This window comes from Somniosus microcephalus, chromosome 3 (genome assembly GCF_052327205.1).
Source record: "Somniosus microcephalus isolate GS21.2 chromosome 3, FLI_Smic_1.0, whole genome shotgun sequence".
NCBI classification, from domain to species: domain Eukaryota; kingdom Metazoa; phylum Chordata; class Chondrichthyes; order Squaliformes; family Somniosidae; genus Somniosus; species Somniosus microcephalus.
In genome coordinates, this window is record NC_140989.1 from 340,414,655 (window position 1) to 340,436,009 (window position 21,355).

At 49.5% G+C, this 21,355-nt stretch overlaps 1 protein-coding gene across 1 annotated transcript in view; it reads left to right on the forward strand.

The window, feature by feature from the left end:
- The first annotated feature begins 3,480 nt into the window (after positions 1-3,480).
- frrs1b (ferric-chelate reductase 1b) overlaps positions 3,481-21,355 on the forward strand; it is a 59,315-nt gene continuing 41,440 nt past the window's right edge. Inside the window, exon 1 of the mRNA XM_085983253.1 lies at positions 3,481-3,652. Within this exon, the coding sequence (XP_085839379.1) occupies positions 3,621-3,652 (32 nt within the window). The 5' untranslated portion in view covers positions 3,481-3,620. The remainder of the gene's footprint in view (positions 3,653-21,355) is intronic.

Sequence of the window (21,355 nt, forward strand, 5' to 3'; positions counted from 1 at the left end):
ATGAGCATTGGTGCGATGACACAGCCTTGCTTGACCCCGGTCCGTATGTGAATTGGGACTGTGGTGGAACCGTTGGTCAGGATCATGGCTTGCATGTCGTCATGAAGCAGGTGAAGGATGGTGACAAACTTTTGAGGGCAGCCAAATTTGAGGAGGACACTCCATAATCCCTCACGGTTGACAGTGTCGAAGGCCTTTGTGAGGTCAAAGAAGGCCATGTACATGTTGGTGCTGTTCCCTGCATTTCTCTTGTATTGACGTGCGGTGAAGATCAATTTCTAGGCTCAAAATATAATTGTATATCAAGAAAAAGGTTTAATATCCTTTTCATAATAGATCACCATTATGTACATGATTCACCATATACTTTTTTCCAGTTTGGCGGGGGGGGGGGGAGGTGCTGTATTTTCTCATATGAAATAGTATACACATCAGAAAATATTTATGAATATATGAAAGAAAGACTTGCATTTATATAGCGCCTTTCACGACCACTGGATGTCCCAAAGCACTTTACAGCCAATGAAGTACTTTTTGAAGTGAAATCACTGTTGTAATGTAGGAAATGCAGCAGCCAATTTGCACACAGCAAACTCCCACAAACAGCAATGTGATAATGACCACATAATCTGTTTTTTAGTGTTGTCGATTGAGGAATAAATATTGGCCAGGACACTGGGAATAAATCCCCTGCTCTTCTTCGAAATAGTTCCATGGGATCTTTAACATCCCCCTGAGAGAGCAGAGAGGGCCTCGGTTTAACATCTCATCTGAAAGACAGCACCTTCAACAGTGCAGCACTCCCTCAGCACTGCACTGGAGTGTCAGCCTAGATTTTTGCATTCAAGTCTCTAGAGTGGGACCTGAACCCACAACCTTCTGACCCAGAGGTGAGGGTGCTACCAACGGAGCCACTGGCTGACACACAAAAGACAAAAATGCTGGCGAATACACCCAATCAAGTATCAAAAATCAAAACTTTCCTTGTGAAGCATGTCCCCAAACATATCTAGAAAATAAATGCCGTATACATGGTGTACATTTTACCCACTTCCAGAATTGCCGTTACACTACTGCTGCTGCTGCTGCTGGATTAAAAACAAATTAATAGTGAAATAAAGTGGAAAAACTACCTCTATAAATCTTGCCTGGAAAATAGGGCAGGGGGTCACTGGGATATAGAATTATGCAAAAAAATCAAAAAGTTGAGCAAAAGAGCAAAGAGAGACCTGGAGAAAAGCATAGCTGCAGCTGAAAGAAAGAAAGATTTACATTTATATGGCACCTTTCACGGCCACCGGACGTCTCAAAGTGCTTTACAGCCAATGAAGTACTTTTGGAGTGTAGTCACTGTTGTAATGTAGGAACACGGCAGCCAACTTGTACACAGCAAGCTCCCACAAACAGCAATGTGATAATGACCAGATAATCTGTTTTCGTTATGTTGGTTGAGGGATAAATATTGGCCAGGACACCGGGCATAACTCCCCTGCTCTTCTTCAAAATAGTGCCATGGGATCTTTTACGTCCACCTGAGAGAGCAGACGGGCCTTGGTTTAACGACTCATCTGAAAGACGAAAATTGCAACATATGACATAACAGTCAGAAATTCTTTCAATGCTACAATAATGAGAGGACTGGCAAAGAGGTGGGAACATTAAAAGATGAAAATGGGCTTGAAACGGCGGATGAGATCAAGATAGTAAATGTTCTGAATGATTTCTTCCTTAAAATATTCATGTAAAGACATGAACAACATGCCTAGCACCGCCTCCCCGCAGAAAAAAATATACTATGGAAAAATTCAAGACTTCAATATAAATGAGATGGAAGTCCCTGACAACCTGAAAGGGCTTACATCAAATAAATACCCTGGAATTTATGGTAGATGGTATTTATTCCAGAGTGCAGTGTGAGAGTAGTGTAGAGATTTGTGAGGCAGGGACGTTCATTATGAGGGAATCAGGGACACTGGGGAGGTATTATTAAACTGGACACAGACTAATAAAGTATCGATTTACAAAAAGAGTGACAAAACAGTCACAGGAAATTACTGTCCTATTAGTGTTACTTCAATTCCATGTAAAATAATGGTTTCAATTATCAGGAGGTCTATCTGTACAACAACAAGCTAGTAAATGGCAGTCAACATGGCCTTAGACAAGAAAGATCCTGCCTGGCCAACCTTCTTGTTTTCTTCGAGAACTGGCAATCTAAGTCTAACAGGACTAGACAGGCTAGATGCAGGAAGGCTGTTCCCGATGGCGGGGGAGTCCAGAACCAGGGGTCACAGTCTAAGGATAAGGGGTAAGCCATTTAGGACTGAGATGAGGAGGAATTTCTTCACCAAGAGAGTGGTGAACCTGTGGAATTCTCTACCACAGAAGGCAGTTGAGGCCAATTCATTAAATATATTCAAGAAGGAGTTAGATATATTTCTGAAGGCTAAGGGGATCAAGGGATATGGGGAGAAAGCAGGGACAGGGTACTGAATTTGGATGATCAGCCATGATCGCATTGAATGGCGGAACAGGCTTGAGGGGCCGAATGGCCTACTCCTGCTCCTATCTTCTATGTTTCTATGTTTCTAAGTCAACTATGGTGAATCCTTCAACATTGTATACTTAAACCTCCATAAGATAGTGATAACGTTCCATGCAAAAGGTTACCAGTTAAACTCAAAGCAGTGGGGATTTGGGGAAAAACAGGTCTGGATAAGAAATCGGCTAAAGGATAGAAACAATGGGTACTGATTAGAGGGGTAACGTTGGAGTGGCGAGAAGTACTGAGTGGGGTTCCCCAGGGTTCAGTGTTGGGACCACTACTGTTTCTAATTTACATCAATTACTTTGATTCACAAATTCAATGCAAATTAGTCAATTTGCAGACAATTGCAAACTGGGAGGGGAGTGGAATTGAAGGAAACTGGCCAGTAAAATGAGTTACACCAAATATATGAGTAGGCCCATCAGCTATGAGGAATGATTGGAGAGACTTGTTGGGCTTTTCAGCCTGGAGGAGAGATGATCTTACAGATTGATCTAAAATAGTAAATGGAATGGATAAAGTTAATCCAGAATATGACTTCAAATTAAACGGTGGGCACAGAATAAGGGGGCACCAGGATACGGGGGCACGGGTTCAAACTAGTAACGGGTAACTTTAGGAGTGATATTAGGGGGCTCTTCTGACCAACCCTTGGTGATGTCCTGGAGGCAAAATCCCTGGAATCATTTCAGAAACAATTGGATACAACAATGGAGAAATATAAAGGCTGTGTGTGACGGGATGAATTAAGAGGGGCCCAATGGCCTTTCTCATCTATAAGTATCTTCTCATTTTGTGAGCCTAAGGTAAATTTTAGTTCCTCGGCTTGGATGGTGCTGTTACCATGCCAGAGCCCCGCCTCAATAGTGAAACCTGACGCGAAGTTTTGTCAAGGTAAGGAGGGCACGGCAGTTCCAAGTCCACAGGTAAGTGTGAGTGGAGTCCTTATATTTTATGCAGCAATATGTATCTTTACAGATAACTTTCGTTCGCCCTACGTCTTGCTGTGACCGTTGATGTAGTTCGGTTGTAAACGGGGCAAAAGTAGACCTAGACGGAAGAGCGCACGGCAATGGAGCCGGGGACGGTGGTCATCACCTTGAGGTAATGCAAGGCGCTCATTAAAAACGAGTCCGAATAAGAGTGTGATCAGATCACGCAAAGGGGATTATCAGTTTTGGCTTTTACTCTCGCATGCGGCATGTCAATATATATTCTTTGGAGTACAGTTGTTTTTAGTGCTTAGCAACTTAAAGCAGGATCCACTGCACTGTCCGTGGAGGCACAGAATTAGTCTGATGACTCCTTTCTCATTTTCACAAAACAACCCAGCCGTAAACATACACCTTGCAGGCGCTGGATTATTTATACAACGTGCACCAGTGTCCTGTTCTGTATCAACCAACCACACTTGGCATTTTCAGTGTAGCAAAGGAAGAATAAAACAGCGACTGCAAAAATACCCCCACGAAAGTTTCTAAACAGTTATCATAATCATACAACTATAACGCAGAACTCCAGCAGCCAATTCACTGCTAATCCTTTTAGTGATCAATATAGCTGAGAGTGGTTAATCTTGCAGTGTGTGACTCCCTAAAAACCGGTCGAGCTGGCCTCGGCACTGACATCAATGCTGCTTTTAAACAATTCAAAAAGTGGACAACCCCGTTTTATAAAACTGTATATGTAAGTATGTTAGTACAGATATCTTGTTTGTATGCACAATATTTAAACGATAATAGTTGGGTGATTCCAAGGCTGTAATCCTGGGATTCAGGGGATAGCTAGTTAATCTTCAATTTGCAGTTTGTAACACTATTTGAATTGCCTGTGCCTTTTAATCATTGTCAGTCAGTATTATTCTCTACAGTTTTTTTAATTCTGCTGCGGAATATCAGCATATATATGCATGCTTAAAATATTTGTGCAAAATTTCTTGATCTACTATTTAAATGGAGGAATAAGCCGATTTAAAGCAGCCCATTTAATTCAATAAAGTCAGTGATGTCGTTTCAAAATTCTAGTAACAATTCCTCCAAGAACAAACTGTCTAAATCCTTTAATAGAAGTTTTGAATACATTGTCAAATAATTTTAATGTCTCGTACAAAAGCAAAATACTGCAGATGCTGGAAATCTGAAATAAAAACAGAAAATGCTGGAAATACTCAGCAGGTCAGGCTGCATCTGTGGAGAGAGAAACAGAGTTAATGTTTCAGGTCGTTAAAAGGTCATCGACCTGGAACGTTAACTCTGTTTCTCTCTCCACAGATGCTGCCTGACCTGCCGAGTATTTCCAGTATTTCCCATTTTAAAGTCTCCTTGGGAGATGCCAAGACACCGTATTCCTGTTCCTCGTATTCCTGTTCCTTAGTGGAAAGGTGCCACTGTGTTCACTGCAGATGTGATGCGTTGGAGTGTAGTAAGTCACACCTCATTAATCCAACTCTATGCCCCATCCATGATTGATAATGTCGTCCCTATGGTGACAGTGATGTCATGTACACAGGGGAAACCAATACCTCCTCACTGCTGAGACCCACTGCTATAATTTATGCCCAGTATTCAAACTTGTTGCATTTGGTTCCTTGGAACCAAGCTGTCATACTGTGAGACAATTCCAGGAACTAGGAATCACAATAAAATAATTAACTGCTCACTCTCTAATTACTACCATTGTAGGAGTCTACGTACTCCTAGCAAAAAATACTGAACTCGGAGAGGTTCAACAGAAAAGGTTTAATTGTTGAGGCTGCATGCTGAACACAAAATGGAGTCAGAGACTACACAAAGTGCGACTGCCTTTCATCAGTGCACAGCTTCGACGACTCCTCCCCCGCTCTGGGCTTAACTCTGTTGCAGATCAAGTTTCTTAAAGGTGTGATTCTTCTTAAAGGCATGACGCCTGATTTATAGTCTACGGACCGGAAAGCGGATTGTGTCCTTTCTGTGATTGGTACGCCACACAGCTCCCCCCAGAATCCGCTAGTAGGGACTGTATGAACCGGCGTGGCGGCTTGATGGCATGGCCGGAACGGCTCTTGGCGGTTGGTGTCGGGAGCGGGGCGGTCGGACGCGTCGGGCTCTTAGGCGGTCTGCCCCACGGTGGGGGTTGGCCCACTTGAACGGGTTCGTCGGGCTCTAGGTGCGCCAGCTTGAGCCGGTCGACCGACACCTTGTCAGTTCTGCCGCCCACTTCGAGGAGGAAGAACTTGTTCCCCGTCTGGAGTACCTTGTAGGGTCCATCGTATGGGGGCCGTAGAGGTCCTCGGTGGGCATCATGGCGCACGAAAACAAATTTGGCCATGTGCAGGCTAGGTGGTACACGGGTTGCTGGTTCGCCGTGCCGGCCGGTGGGTACTGGAGCGAACTGTTGTGCTCGGTTGGCGAAAGCGCGGCATTGCTGGTCAGCCGACCAGGGGGTTGTGGCGGTGGGCAGGAACTCTCCGGGTACGCGCAGCGGCTGGCCGTACATGAGTTCCGCCGCCGAGGCTTGCAGGTCTTCCTTGACCGCGGAGCGTAGGCTGAGTAGCACCCACGGGAGGCGGTCGATCCAAGCCTCGTCCTCGAGGCTGGCGCGGAGGGACGTCTTCATGGACCTGTGGAATCACTCGCACAGTCCGTTGGCTTGGGGGTGGTAAGCCATGGTGTGGTGAACGGCCACCCCGAGGTTTCGGGCGATGGCGGCCCACAGATCAGAGGTGAACTGCGGGCCTCTATCCGACGTCATGTCGGAGGGGACGCCGAACCGAGCGACCCAGGTACCGATGAACGCCCTCGCGATGTCGGCGGTGGTGGTGGACGTCAGTGGAATGGCCTCGGGCCAGCGGGTGGTACGGTCCACGATTGTCAGCAGGTGCATGTGACCTTGTGATGGCGGCAGGGGGCCGACGAGGTAGATGTGGACGTGGTCGAACCTTCTTTCTGGCGCGGTGAACTCCTCGAGTGGGGCTTTGACGTGCTGGTGGATTTTGGCATGCTGGCAAGCTATGCAGGATCTGGACCAGACACGCACATCTTTGCGCAGGCCACGCCAGACAAATCGGTTGGCCACCAGTCTAATGGACGCGCGGGTGCCGGGGTGTGAGAGGCCGTGGACGATGTCGAACACCCGTTTTCGCCAGGACGCCGGGACTACGGGGCGGCGTTGCGCCAAGGAGGTGTCGCATTTGACTGTGATGGCGGACGGGCCGCAGGCGACGTCGGTCAGTCGCAGCCCTGGGAGGGTTGTGGGCGTGGAGAGCAGATCGGGGTCGGTGCATTGCTCCGCTGCCAGTTGAGCATAGTCCACTACCAGGTGGGCGCCGTGGACGCCGGGGCGGGATAGGCAGTCAGCCACCAGTTGTCTCGACCGGAGACGTGCCGGATGTCCGTGGTGAATTCGGACACCGCGGCGAGCTGGCGTTGTTGCCTGGCTGACCACGGGTCCGCAGATTTCGCCATCGCGAATGTCAGGGGTTTTTGGTCGACAAACGCGGTGAAGGGGCGGCCCTCCAGAAGAAATCTAAAATGGCGGACTGCCAGGTACAGTGCGAGGAGCTCGCGGTCAAAGGCGCTGTATTTGGCCTCCGGGGGCAGTTGGCGGCTGAAAAAGGCCAGCGGTTGCCAGGCCCCGTCGACCCACTGTTCGTACACGGCGCCGACCGCGTGGTCGGAGGCGTCCGTGGTGAGGGCCACCCTGGTGTTGGGCTGTGGGTGAGCGAGCATGGTGGCGTCGGCGAGCGCCTTTTTGGTCGAGTCGAAAGCGGTCAACATGTCCGCCGACCACTCGATCACCATTCTGTCTTTCTTACCCCGGAGGGCTTCGTATAGGGGCCGCATGAGGGAGGCCACTCTGGGAATGAAGCGGTTGTAAAAGTTGATCATCCCCAAGAACTCCTGGAGGCCTTTGATGGTGGTAGGCCGGGGGAACTGCTGGATGGCTTGCACCTTGGCGGGCAGGGGAATGGCTCCATCCTCCGTGATGTGGTGGCCGAGGAATTCGATCCTGCTGAGGCCGAATTGACACTTGGCTGGGCTGATGATGAGCCCGTGCTCACTGAGCCGCTGGAACAGGGTGCAGAGGTGCTCGATGTGTTCCTGCTTGGAGGAACTGGCCACCAGGATGTCATCCAGGTAGACAAAGAGGAACTTCAGGTCCCGGAGGACCGAGTCCATGAGCCGCTGGAAGGCCTGGGCCGTGTTTTTGAGGCCGAAGGACATTCGGAGGAACTCGAATAGCCCAAAAGGGGTGATTATGGCCGTCTTGGGAACGTCCGTGGGGTGGACTGGCACCTGATGGTAACCGCGCACCAGGTAGACTTTGGAGATGACTGAGCGGCCAGCCAGTCTAGCCGAGAAGTCTTGAATGTGCGGTATGGGGTACCGATCCAGCGTGGTGGCGTCGTTTAGGCGCCGGTAGTCCCCGCAGGGGCGCCATCCCCCGTCGGGTTTGGTGACGATGTGGAGTGGGGAGGCCCAGGGGTTGTTGGAGCGGCGGCTGATGCTGAGCTGTTCCATTGTGGCGAACTCGGCCCGCGCGATCTCCAGCTTGGCCGGGTCCAGCCTGCGGGCGTGGGCATACATCGGTGGGCCTGTGGTGGAGATGAAGTGTTCTACCCCATGCTTAGCAACCTTTGCGGAGAAGGTCGGGTTGGTGAGGGCTGGGAACTCAGCCAGGAGTGCTGAGTAGTCGTGCGTTGAGCGGGCGCGGCACTGCCACGCCATTTCGGCAGGTTGCGGTGGGGCCATGGCGCCCGGGATAGGTGACATGGTGTTCATGTCCACGAGGCGGCGCCGAGGCATGTCGACCAACAGGCCGTGGGCGCACAGGAAATCCGCACCGAGGAGCGGGGAGAGCACCTCGACGGTGATAAACTCCCAGTGGTAGCGGCGGCCTGCGAGGTCGATGGTGACGGTGCGGGTGCCGTACGTCCGGATGTCGGTGCCGTTGGCGGCAGCCTGCGCAGGGCCGCGGCCGCCTCGCTGGATCTCGAGGGCGGACGCGGGGATGATGCTGCGCGCCCGTGTTGCATAGGAAATGGCGTCCGGAGGCGCTGTCCGTAACGTACAGCAGCGCGCCTGCTTGCCCCACGGCCATCATGTAGGCTGGTGTGGGGGCAGTTGGAAACGTGCAGGGATAGCTGCAGCGGCATGCCCGTGCGCCGAACCGGGTATGGAAGTAGCAGTAGCCCTGGGTCGGAGGGCTTGGGAGACGTGGGGGCCTGGGGGGCCTTGTGGCCGAGCGATAGAGGGTGGAGCGCGCGCCGACGCTGCGGAGGCCAGGTCGGGGGTGACAGCGTGGTTGGAGCTGGCGGCCAGGAGCTTATCGGCTTCGTCGGCCAGGGCCTCGAGGTCCGTGAGGTTGGACGCCACGATTGCCGGGCAGATGCTGGGAGGTAGTTGGTGGATAAAGAGCGCGCGGAAGAGGGAGCCGGGCGGTTTCTCGTCGGTCAGAGCAAGCATGTGTGAGAGCAAGTCTGATGGCGTGGAGTCACCGAGGCCCGGGAGGTCGAGGAGGTGGCAGTTGCACAAGAATTGGGAGGCTGTGAATTTTTTAATGAGCGCGGCCTTGAGATGTGCGTACTTGCCTTCCTCCGGAGGGTTTTGTAGTGTTGTCCAGACTTTCGTGATTGTGGAGCTGCCCAGGGAGGCAAGGAGGTAGTCATACATCATTGCATCGGCGGTGATGCCGCGGAGTCGGAATTGCGATTCGGCTTGAAGAAACCAGGCGGTGGCCAGGTTCTCCCAGAACTGCGGCAGCTTCACAGAAACTGCGTTTGTGTCAGCCATGGTTACGCTTAGGAGTCGTCCTGAGCGTCGGGGTCACCAATGTAGGAGTCTACGTACTCCTAGCAAAAAATACTGAACTCGGAGAGGTTCAACAGAAAAGGTTTAATTGTTGAGGCTGCATGCTGAACACAAAATGGAGTCAGAGACTACACAAAGTACGACTGCCTTTCATCAGTGCACAGCTTCAACGACTCCTCCCCCGCTCTGGGCTTAACTATGTTGTAGATCGAGTTTCTTAAAGCTGTGATCCTTCTTAAAGGCATGACGCCTGATTTATAGTTTACGGACCGGAAAGCGGATTGTGTCCTTTCTGTGGTCGGTACGCCACACCATCTTCTTACTATTGGCTTGTCCTTCTGCTACTTCTTGACAGAAGAGGGAAATTAAAAATGCCAGAGGAAAACAAATCCCAAAATCCTGAGCATGTGCAGTGTTTTAAGAGTAGACTTGCTTTATTTTGTTTGTTCATGGGACAGAAACCAAAATCTTCTCATAATATAAATTAAAAACAAGATAGGAATATTCCCAGAATTTCAGATAGGGTTAGTGAGACTGGAACTGCATATTCAAAATAAATGGATTTGGGAAGTTATTACGTCAGAAGTTTTATTGATATTATAATCTAAAAGTTGCTAGGGTTAAAAACTCTGAGGGGCAGGAATGGGTCTTCTGGCATAAAGTGGGCAAGGGTGATCTGAAATTTTGGGTGTGATGGGCCTTCAATATCCACAAAACTAGAAGTTATAGACTTAAACAAGTTGGCTTTTAATCACTAAGATCAGAGCTAACATCTCAACACGCCGACTGGTTCACAGGAATGAGTCATACAGATCCTGGGATCTTTATGTAAGAGAAGTCAGGGGCGGAGCCAAGAGCCAAGACCTGGAACCTCCCAGGTTAGTCGGGAAAGAGGAAGTGAAACTATACACAGTGGGGGAGGGTAATATACATGAGTGCAAAACTAATACAGGATCAAGAAAAACAGATTTCATTACAGGGTGCTAATGAAATTGCTTGTGCCTGCTAGAACTGCACACCATTGGAAATCGTGAATATAGTATTCTGTCAATATTCCTTACTTTGGCATAGAATGCACGAGAGCCCTTGTTAAACCTTTGAAAACTATGCAAGTTGGCTAATGTGTGAAATTCCAGAGTTTATGATGCACACCAGCTGCGTGCTCCGCATGCTCACTGAAATGAGGCCTTAAATGCCAGTAACATTCTGGCCTGGATGAAAAGGATTTCTTTAATTAAATTGGACTGTTCCAAACTATTGAATTATAAAAGAATTGAAAGTTATGGGGATTGGATTCATTGCTTCTCTCTTAGATTCGACAGAAGAGGATGAAGAAGAAAGGATTGCCATGGAAACCAGATTGCACACTGCCACCAGATGCCATTACTCATCATTATTCAAGTAGCTGACTTTACCGGCCCAGGAACAGTTATGTGGTAATGTCAGAGTAGAGCTGCTTTCATAGGCTCTGGTTGATCAGGGAAACAGTTACTGAGCTGTGGCATCTGTTGCAGAACATACCTCACCCACAGAGCTGGCACTGCCAGTCAGTCACCTCTGCTCTCAACTTATTTGCCTCTTGCTCCTTCCAGAGCACCACAGGGAAGATCTGCAATATAAATCAATTTGCAGAGTTGTGTCAAACTATTCAGTGATGAACTATTCAGCTTTGGCAGGATAGGCGCACCAACGTCAGTGTTCTCGCTCAGGCCAACATCCCCAGCATCGAAGCTTTGACCATGCTCGATCAGCTCCGATGGACAGGTCACATTGTCCACATGCCTGATACGAAACTCCCAAAACAAGCGCTCTACTCGGAGCTCCAGCATGGCAAGAGAGCCCCAGGTGGGCAGAGAAAATGCTTCAAGGACACCCTCAAAGCCTCCTTGAAAAAGTGCAACATCCCCACCGACACCTGGGAATCCCTGGCCCAAGACCGCACAAAGTGGAGGAGAAGCATCCGGGAAGGTGCCGAACACCTCGAGTCTCTTCGCCGGGAGCAAGCGGAAGCCAAGCGCAGGCAGTGCAAGGAGCGCACGTCAACCCAAGCACCCCACCCACCCGCCCCTTCAACAGCCGTCTGCCCCACCTGTGACAGAGACTGTAGGTCCCGCATTGGACTAATCAGTCACCTGAGAACTCATTTTTAATGTGGAAGCAAGTCATCCTCGGTTCCGAGGGACTGCCTAAGAAGAAAAAGAATTATTCAGCAGGGCCAACTTGTTCATTACTTTTCATTACAGCCTGACAAGGCTGCCCAATCTCATCAAATAGTGAATTCCCCGAAGTGCAGGAGGTAATTGATGGTGCCCATGTTGCCATCTGAGCCCCTAGAAACAATTTCTTTGTGCTCATGTACCACAAGGGGCTCCACTCCATCAATGTACAGTGGCTTAGTTGATGACCAACACTCGATCCATCAGAGCAGTGCCAATTTCCCAGGTAGCAGTCAAGATGCTTCCAATTTAAGGCAGTCATCTATGCCACCTTTATTTGAAGGAGAAGGCAGTCTGCAAGAATGGCTGCTTGGGGTCCTAATCAACTTGCTTCAGACATGGTTAATGATCTCCTAATGCCAGCCATGGACACAAGCTTAGCACAGAAACACTGAGGCCATATAGTTACCAAGATCATAGAAGATAATCTCCCTCATCTGGAGGGAGATCCCCAACTTCACCTTGCCACAATCCCTCGATGCACTTTTACCTGGCACAAATGCCAGATTAGTGTGCCCTCCACCAGTTTGGGTTTGTCCCTCCTGTACCTATGAGATGTAGGTTTGAAGAGAATGCATACAGTGATACCCAAGTTGCAAACCTGGATTCCATTATGTGTGTGAGCCAATGAACAAGCATTTTGCAGATAGGCTGTGAAGTTCCTTTTAACAATTGAGTGTGACAACAGTGAGAGTGGCAAGTTGTGACTTGAAGGAATGCCCTACATTTGTATGGCCATGTCGAGTAGTTTATCTGGTTGCTTTTACATAGTGGTTACAGCACAGAAATGGGCTATTTGGCCCAACAGGTCCATGCTTTGCATGCAACAACGGTGCAGATATAATAGGGTGATATGAAACAGGTTGTAGCATGTGTACTTGGCCTAGCTATTTGTTATAGAGCATTTATGGGTCACCTTACCTTCACAGCATGCACAGGGCCTGGTTGCGAAAAATATTTAGGCCCCCCCCCCGCCAACCTTAGAACGCTGGATGCCTGAGATGCCCCTTGCATCCAGCATTCAAACGAGGAAAGTCATGAGAAATATCAGAGGACATAGTTCCTTCATTTGCATTTCATTGTTATACACCTGCCCAAATAGAGCAGGCATACCCTTTGCTACTGAGCCAAGAGCGGGAAATCGTGGGTGCAGGAGGAGTGGATGTGGGAGAGCTCATCGCCGAACAATGTTCTTCCCACACCTGCCCCTGGTCCACTGAAACATTGGCATGGGTGGGAAATTTAAGCCGCTGTGTTAAACCAACTAAAGGTGAGACTAAAAACAGAAAATGCTGGAAATACTCAGCAGATCTGGCAGCATCCGTGGAGAGAGAGAGAGTTAATATTTCACGTTGATGATCTTTGATCAGAACTGGAAAAGGTTAGCGATGTAACAGATTTTAAGAAAGTACAGAGGCAGGGAACGGGAGGCGGGTGGAGAGGAGGAATTAACAAAAGGGAAGGCCTGTGATAGGGTGAGACTGGCTACTTCAAGGGATCGTCCAGATCCTATCACTCCACTTTGAAACTGAGTTATAGTGATGTGAAAGTTGTAGTATAATTGCAATGTAAATAAATAACTGACATTTAAAGACAAAATGCTTCATAGCCAATGAAGTACTTTTGAAATGCAGTCACTGTTGCAATGTAAGGGTAAATGACCAGATAATCTGTATTAATGATAATGGTTGAGGGCTATATGATGGCCAGGACAACTCCTCTGCTATTATTCATTTGGTGTTATGGGACCTTTTACAAGCACCTGGCAAATGTGACCTCAATTTAACATCTCATCCAAAATATGGCACCTCTGGCAGTGCAGTACAAATACAGTGCAGATGAGCTGAGGCAGGGGCAGAGTGAGGCAATGTTACAGAGGTGGAAGTAGGCGGTCTTAGTGATGGCACGGATATGTGGTCGGAAGCTCATCTGGGGATCAAATGCAATACCAAGGTTGCGAACAGTCTAGTTCAGCCTCACAGTTGCCAAGCAGAGGGATGGAGTCGGTGGCTAGGGAATGGAGTTTGTGGTGGGGACTGAAGACAATGGCCGGAATTTTCCGGGGTGGTAGCGGGTGCGATCGGTGGCGGGTCGGGTGGGAAAGTTGTTATTTTTGACAGCGGGTCGGGAACCCACTGCCATCACGCTCCCACGCACCTTTCCCCCAGTCATCACAGAGCCAACTCGACCGGCAGCGTCGGGGGACCCAATTGAGATGATTATCAGGTAGTTGACAGGCACTAAAGAGCCTTTTTTCACTTACTTTTTAAATTTCCCCGCATGGCCATGGGATTCACGCAGCTCGGGAACCACGTTTGTCAACCTGAGGCGGGAGTTCTTTGGTCATTGTTCCTGCTGATTACTTGACAGCATGAAATGTACAGTAAAAGCTCCCACCTGTAGGATTTGGATCACAGGTCACACACAGGTTACCCAAAGGGTCTTAGGAATTGTAAGGCTTTTTATTAGGGAGCTACAGTTTAAGCATAATCAGATACTACATTCGATTGAAATAGATATAGTAGACATACAACCTGTGACAGATGAGGGCAATCTATGACCCTGGAATGGAATGAAACGGACAGATGGACGGTGAGGCAGTACGGTGGTCCCGGATTGGGTGGAGTCCTGCAGTCTGCGGCAGTGGTCACTTCTGTTGGGTTGTCCCTCGAGCTCTTGGAGGTGTTAGGCTGTCAGCCAGCATTGATCCACCTCAGAGGCTAAACTTGACCAAGGTGTTAGGCCATAGCCACCTCAGGGAAGTCTATGCTTATTTTCCTATCTCAGTCACCTGTTTTTATACCTTATTTCGATGGGCTGGTGGATACCTGGTGTCAATCATTTTTACCCATCCCATTGTCCAATTACAAGGGAGAGGGTACCTCTGACAGCCTCATGAGGTCATTTTCCTCCTTATCTCTGTTCTAAAGGTCTTGTTGCCCTCTCATAGACAGCTTGTTTATCCTACAGTTCCTTGTTGCATCCCTTATCAAGCCCACTTGAAGGCCTGTTTTTGTGTTCTGACCTCGTAATTCAGCTCTCTGTACAATTCCTTTTCTGACATGACTGGAATCCTTCTGTGTCATCAACTTAGGCAAACTGCTGATCGAGGGAACCCATAACAGACTATTGGCCCAGAAATTCGGGTCGGGGGCTTCCTGCGGGTATAAGCCCCTGACCTGCACTTAACTTGCGTGCCGGCCGTTGAGCTGTGGGCCCCCGTGGAATTCCGATCCTGGGCCGGCTCCAACTGCCGGCGCGCAGTGCTTGCGTATCCCAGGGGCGCAGTTAGTACGATGCGTCCCCTGGGATCACGTGGGCCATGAGGAGCCAATCGGAGCAGGGAATGCTCCATTCATAAGTTTGACAGGAAGAGCTGTCAAAACTTAGAAATACTACGGGCCCCAAAACATCACTAAATCTTCAAATAATTTTTTTTTTTAAATCACATTTTTTAAATAAACTATAAATTACATGAAATAACTATTTTAAACAATAATTTAAATTTTTGAAAAAAATAATTTTATTTTCTAACAGGGCTAAAAATAAACTTACCTTTAAAGTATTTAAGTAAAGGAATAAAACCTGTGGAAAAAATGTTTTAATTTTAATTAATTCACCACCTACCTTGTAAAAAGCAGGCCTTACGACTGCTTTTTAAATGTGTAAATTCCAGAGACTTACCCTCCCGGGAAAACCTGCAAAAAAAACGCAAGTTCGACGCGCACGCGCAGCCTCTACTGCGCAGCGTTCGAACTCTGAATCCCTTCATTCAGGGGAATGGAAGTGCCGGTTTCCCACGCATGCGCAGTGCATGCAGGAAACCGGCACTTCCATTGGGCCTACGGGTGGGTACCCCGTGTGTACTCACCCGTGGAGACCCGAATTTCTGGGCCATTATTTCTTTCAATCCACGATTTCTTACACACCTGATAAATGATCACTTTCTTCAGGCAGAAGCTGTTGCTCAGTCCATTTCCAGCACTGATTCTGCAGGCTGCAAGTGTTTCCAGCAAAGTCTCCATCCAGTCTCACCTCATTGTAAGAACTCCCTCACCATTGACAGAATGCTTCTGTCATCTGTATTTCACCAGCCATCTTATTCCATCAACATGGGTGCCATGTATACTCTCTCACCATGGTCCTCAGAATCAGACCACGATGAGTCCCAACACCAGCAGCAGCAACAACAACAACAGCAACCTTGTCCGCAATCACCTGATTCTGCACAGGACACAGGGCATCAGCACCCGAGCACATTGCTGCCTGGGAGGCCAGGGATGGCTTCATCATGGCCAGATTTAGTTAACTGGATGCTGTACACCCATATGGCTACTACATGATGCGCCAGGTTGGCACCACCCACACCAACACCATAAAGCATCCCTGCAATGACCAAGCCATTCCTTTCACACTCACCACCATTGTGGGGTTACCGTTATGTCTCACCATTCACTGCAACTCACTAATCCATTTCCAAAGGTGCACACAAATCTGTCCAAGACTGGAAAGTGTTGAAAGTAAAGATTTTTATGTTTGACACCACATTAACAGAAATTTTACATAAACATTGGATAAAACACCCAAGCGACTACCCTTGCGTGTTGTTAGTTGGTATTATTGCACTAGGATGAGGGTAAGTGTGAGGGGTGGTTAGTGAAATGGGGATGTGATAATGTAGATAGAGAGAGAGGGATGGGTGGAGGTGCAATATATGTTGGTGTGAGTAAGGATGTGCAGGGGTAGGGTAGGGAAGGCAGACTGGTGGGGATGTGATCAGCAGGATGCAGTTGAGTGAGGCTTTGTACTAACGTTTCCTGTACTAATGATATAATTGAAACGTTTGCGGCACTGCACCCAGGTCCTCCTGACCGCATCCCTGCTTGTGACCTCCTCTGCAATCTGCAAACAGGCTGTCTCGGTCACCTACGGAGGCCTCTTCTGCCAATCGGAAGGGAAGAGGACCTCCCTGCATGCTCTGACTCCCTCCATAAGCATATGGAGGGAGTCATCGGAGAACCTGGGTGCAGTCATTGTCACTGTTTGCAGCACTCCAATGCTATAGTGCACTGACAGCACTATGTTAGATGTTATGTGACCATGATCCCTTTAAAGATCCTGGCTGAAAACACGTCAAGAATGACGTCACCAGACCCGCTCCACCTCATTAGGCTGGGTAACATGCTGGGTGGGTTTAATAGGCCCCATTAAGGTAAGTTCATTCTCAATAGCGGGATGGAGCCAGCAGCGGGGTCAGGACCCAACATGGCCACCAACCGCACCGCTCAGGTAAAGAAAATTCCGACCAATGGCTTCGGTCTTCCCAATAATTAGTTGGAGGAAATTTCTGCTCATCCAGTACTTGTTACAAGTTGTTGTTGTTATATCTCAGACAAGCAGTCAGATAATTTAAAGACAGTGGAGCGTACATGTGGAAACTGACGCTATGGGGGGGATTTTAACTCAGGTGCGGGATGGTGTCGTGTTATCCGAATTTCGTGTTTCCCACACGAATCTAAATGGATGTGGGAGATTGATGCAATTTTAACTGAATTGGCCAATTGATTTCCAACGTGTGGGAAGCCTTTGCAAATGGGTTTTTCATGGCTGAAAGTCCCCTCCGATGACGTCATCATTGCTGCTGCATTTAAGGTCCACAGCAAGCCTTGCTTCTTCTGCAGACTGTCAAGCTTCTTGACTGTGCAGTGTGAGGGAGCTGCAGCAAATATGACAAGCGGGAGGGCCAGATCAGCTCCTTGCTTTGACGAGGTGGCACTGCAGGCATTAGTGGATGGGGCTAGGGCCAACAGGAAGGTGCTCTTCCCTTCATCAGGGAGGAAGAGGCCTCCCACTCAGACCAAGGCAGTGTGGATGCAGGTGGCTGAGGAGGTCAACTCCTTGGGAGTCACCTGCAGAACCTGGATACAGTGCAGGAAAAGATTTCATGACCTTCAGCGCACTGGAAAAGTGAGTGTGAATTTCCCATCACCCTCAATCTGATCCCCATTGCCTTTCCTCACCAGCACTCAGCTTTAGCAATCTCTTCCTCCACATCCCACTTGACACTGACATCCATGCACCCTTACCCATTCCCTCTCTCTCTATGCTCACATTCACATAACTATTCGACCATGCAGCCCTCACACTCCCTATCACTCTGATGCTTTGAACACCACTGACAACACACTCCATCTTTGTCTCCTTCTAAGTATCTATGCTATGCAATCTCTACACTCACTCCTTCATTCTCACTCAACCTCCACTCGTCTCCCTAATTGCAGGAAAAGAGAGCTCACAACAAAAGAGAGTGAGCCAGGACAGGAGGAGGGACAGCCTCAATAGCCCACCTGACCCCCTGGGAGGAGGCCGTCTGGAAATTATGGGAATAGAGGATGATTCGTGCATGGGGGATAGACAGATGGGTGTAACACAGCAAGCTGGTGGCAGAAAAGTTTCCCATCTCTCTCTTTGATATTGCATGAGTCGCTGATAATGATTGTGAAGCTGTAACAGATGGACCTATGAGCTTCTGCAAAAAGCTATGTGCATGTAGCCTTTGCATCACATCACTGACTCTTTCCTTTACTCCCCCACAGGACCATCACAAGCATCCGTCCCCCCTAGACAGGAAGAAGAGGTTGAGCAGCCAGACTCCTCAGAGGAAGCTGCAACCCCTGAGGGCGCAGCGTCAACAGAATTCAGCGCACCCAGCACCAGCGCAGACACTCACACCTCGGTGGGACTTTCGGGACATAGAGTAGTGTTGTCACCTGGTGTATCACAAGTGAGCATCAGCAGATTGTGGAGACAGGGACAGCAGTGGAGAGTCCTAGTCGGAGGGCGCAGGACTCTGCCAGCTCGGCTCAGCAGCATGTCGACCCTCTGCCTCTGGGTCCATCCATAAGATCAGAGGTGATGGAACTCCAGGTGCAGGAGTCTCTGGCAGGTTTTGTCTCTAGGGTCGCTGCGAGTGTGGAGCGAATGGAGGAGTCCATAGCAAACATGAGCAGAGCATTTGTGGAGTCATTGGCGCATGAACGCATCACCACGGAAAGAACTGCTACCTCCGTGGTAAGGCTGGCTACCGTAGAGGAGAGGATGGCTACAGTAGAGAAGAGGAGGGCTACGGCCATGGAGGAGGTTAGTCGCCAGGATATGGAAAACATGGTCATTGTTCAGAATAGAATGACATCTCTTGAGGAGCGATGGGCATCTATTGAACAGAGAAACCAGACCTTCATGGAAGTCCTTCTGAGTAGGACTGCCATTGCAGATGCGTGCCCCCATGGCCCCCTGATGTGCAGCAAGGTGCTCTCCAGTCACTTGCAGGCGCTGAGGGGGACCTGACCCATGAGAGGGAGGTTGGTGGCAGACCTGAAGGAAGTGGGGGCTCCTCTCCAAGCGCTCACACTTCCATGCCACTGCAGAGCCCTCGGTCAGAGCCCCACCGGAGTCCACACCCAAGTGAGATAGACATCTCAACCCCTGCACAGCCGCAGGAGCAGCAGACTGTTGACGAGCCCTCACAGGCTCGCAACCCTTGAGGACTCCCACCAAAGGTGTCGAGACAGGAGCAGCAGGAAAGTGAGCAAGGGGCCTCCACATCTGCTGAAGCCACAGGGGAGGCACCACATAGCACGCGTAAGAGGAAAATTCTGCACAAATAGTCACAAGGGTAGTCACTTGGGTGCAATTTTGTGTTTATTGTAAAAATGCCATCACGTCGTTATTGAACATAAAAATTCTGATGGCAAATGTTGCAGTTGTGACACCTGTCATTTCGCTATTGGGACTCCCACATTGAGGCCTTAGCAATACTTGCAACTGTCAGTATGGTGGTCAGAGTGCTAGGAATCCTCTGGTTCTTGGCCATTGTCAAAGCTCTGGTAAGAAGCAGCGAGGCAAAAGTGTTTGATTGACTAGGTTAAGCAAATCTGGCCAGGATGAGTGTGCTCCTTGCATCCCGGGCAGCAATGTTCTCACGTAATGCTGCCGCTGGTTGATGGGCCTCTGCAGGATGTTCGTTTTCGCACTCCTCCTCCTCCTCATCTGAGGAGGATATGTGAGGAGCCACTCGGTCCTCAGGAATCTGCAAGCCACGACGCTGTGCCATGTTGTGAAGTGCACAGCAAACCACGACGATTCTGGAGACCCTGGCTGCTGAGTACTGTAGGGCTCCACCTGATCTATCCAGGCATCTGAAATGCATCTTCAGCAAACCGATGGTTTGCTCGATAATGGATCTGGTGGCAATGTGGCTGGAGTTGTAGCGCTCCTCAGCTTCGTTGGCTGGCCTCCTCAACGGCGTCATAGCCACATTCTCAGGGGATAGCCCTTGTCTCCAAGTAGCCATCCGTTAAGTTGGTCTGGCGGACTGAATAGCGGAGGCACAGTAGACTGGCACAGTATGAAGGAGTCATGGCAACTGCCAGGATACATGGCACAAACATGCAAAATTTCCTTCTTGTGGTCACACACCAGCTGAACGTTGAGGGAGTGGAAGCCCTTGCAGTTGACAAAAATACCTGGATTGCGATGGGATGCCCTAAGGGCCACATGTGTGCAGTCAACGACGCCCTGCACCCTTGGAAAGCCTGCCAGATTAGCTAATCCAACCGCTCGCGCCGTGACACTTGCTCGATCCTTGGTGAAATGGATGTGATTGTGCGCGAGGGCAAAGAAGGCATCGGTTACCTGTGTGATGCAAGTGTGTGCGGCCGCCTGGAAGATGCCGCTGATGTCTGCTGCTGATCCCTGGAATGAGCCTGAGGCAAAAAAATTGATTGCGGTGGTGACTTTGATGGCCACTGGTAATGCTTGTCCACCTGGTCCTCTGGGCAGCAGGTCTTGCTGTAGCATTGTGCAGATGTCAGTCACTACCTCTCGTGAAAGTCGGAGCCGTCTTTGGCACTGCTGCTTAGACATGTTGAGGTAGCTGACCCTGCGTCTGTAGACCCTGTTTGGGGGATATCTCCTGCACCGATGGGCTTCCAGGTGCTGGCCCCTTCTGGCCTGTGCAGCTTCAGTTGGGTGAGCAGCAGCCTGGCGCTCCTGCTGCTGCTGCTGTTGCTGGTGCTGCTGTTGTTCCTGGTTCTGCTGCTGCCGCGGCTGGTGCTCGAGCTCCTCTAATGCCCAGATGGGAAGGAAATAAATGGCTCCCATGCTTCTGGTATATGCCTCCGTTGAGGAAGCGCTGAGTGAAGGTGGCGAGAGGGTTTTCCCAGGAGGTCACACTGAAGATGGGTGTGAGGCTCCAACCTTCCACAGGTGTGGTTAAGCCTTCTAAAAGTTGCCCCAGACCTGAGACCACTAAGTCCTGCCACCTGCAAATCATGGCTGATCAAATCTCTTTAATGGTTGACCTGCAGTTGATAGTCAGCAATCCATTAGTGCTCCCGCCAGGTTTCACATTCGTGTTTCCCACCAGGCGTGTTTCATGTGGGAAAAGGGTTAAATTCACAAGGGCCTTTCAAAATAGGATTATAGAGGCCATTTATTGGTTAAGGGCCTTAACGACCAGTCCCGCCTGTTGGATGCGGGACGGAGTTGGGACCATTAGACACGACTGAATTAAAATTGCTCGGAGTCGGGAACCAGGCGGGGGTGTCCCGCCCGCCAGTTTTTGCGATTTTAACCCCCCGCACGCCTCCAAGCCCGCCTCCATGGCTCAATGAAAATCGAGGCCTATGTTTTCAGATGATGTTGCCGAGGGGCAGCGTATAAATGAGAAATTGGAGGGGCCAAGGATAGATCGTTGGGGGACACCAGATGTAACACTGCAGGAGCTGGTTGTGTAATCAAAT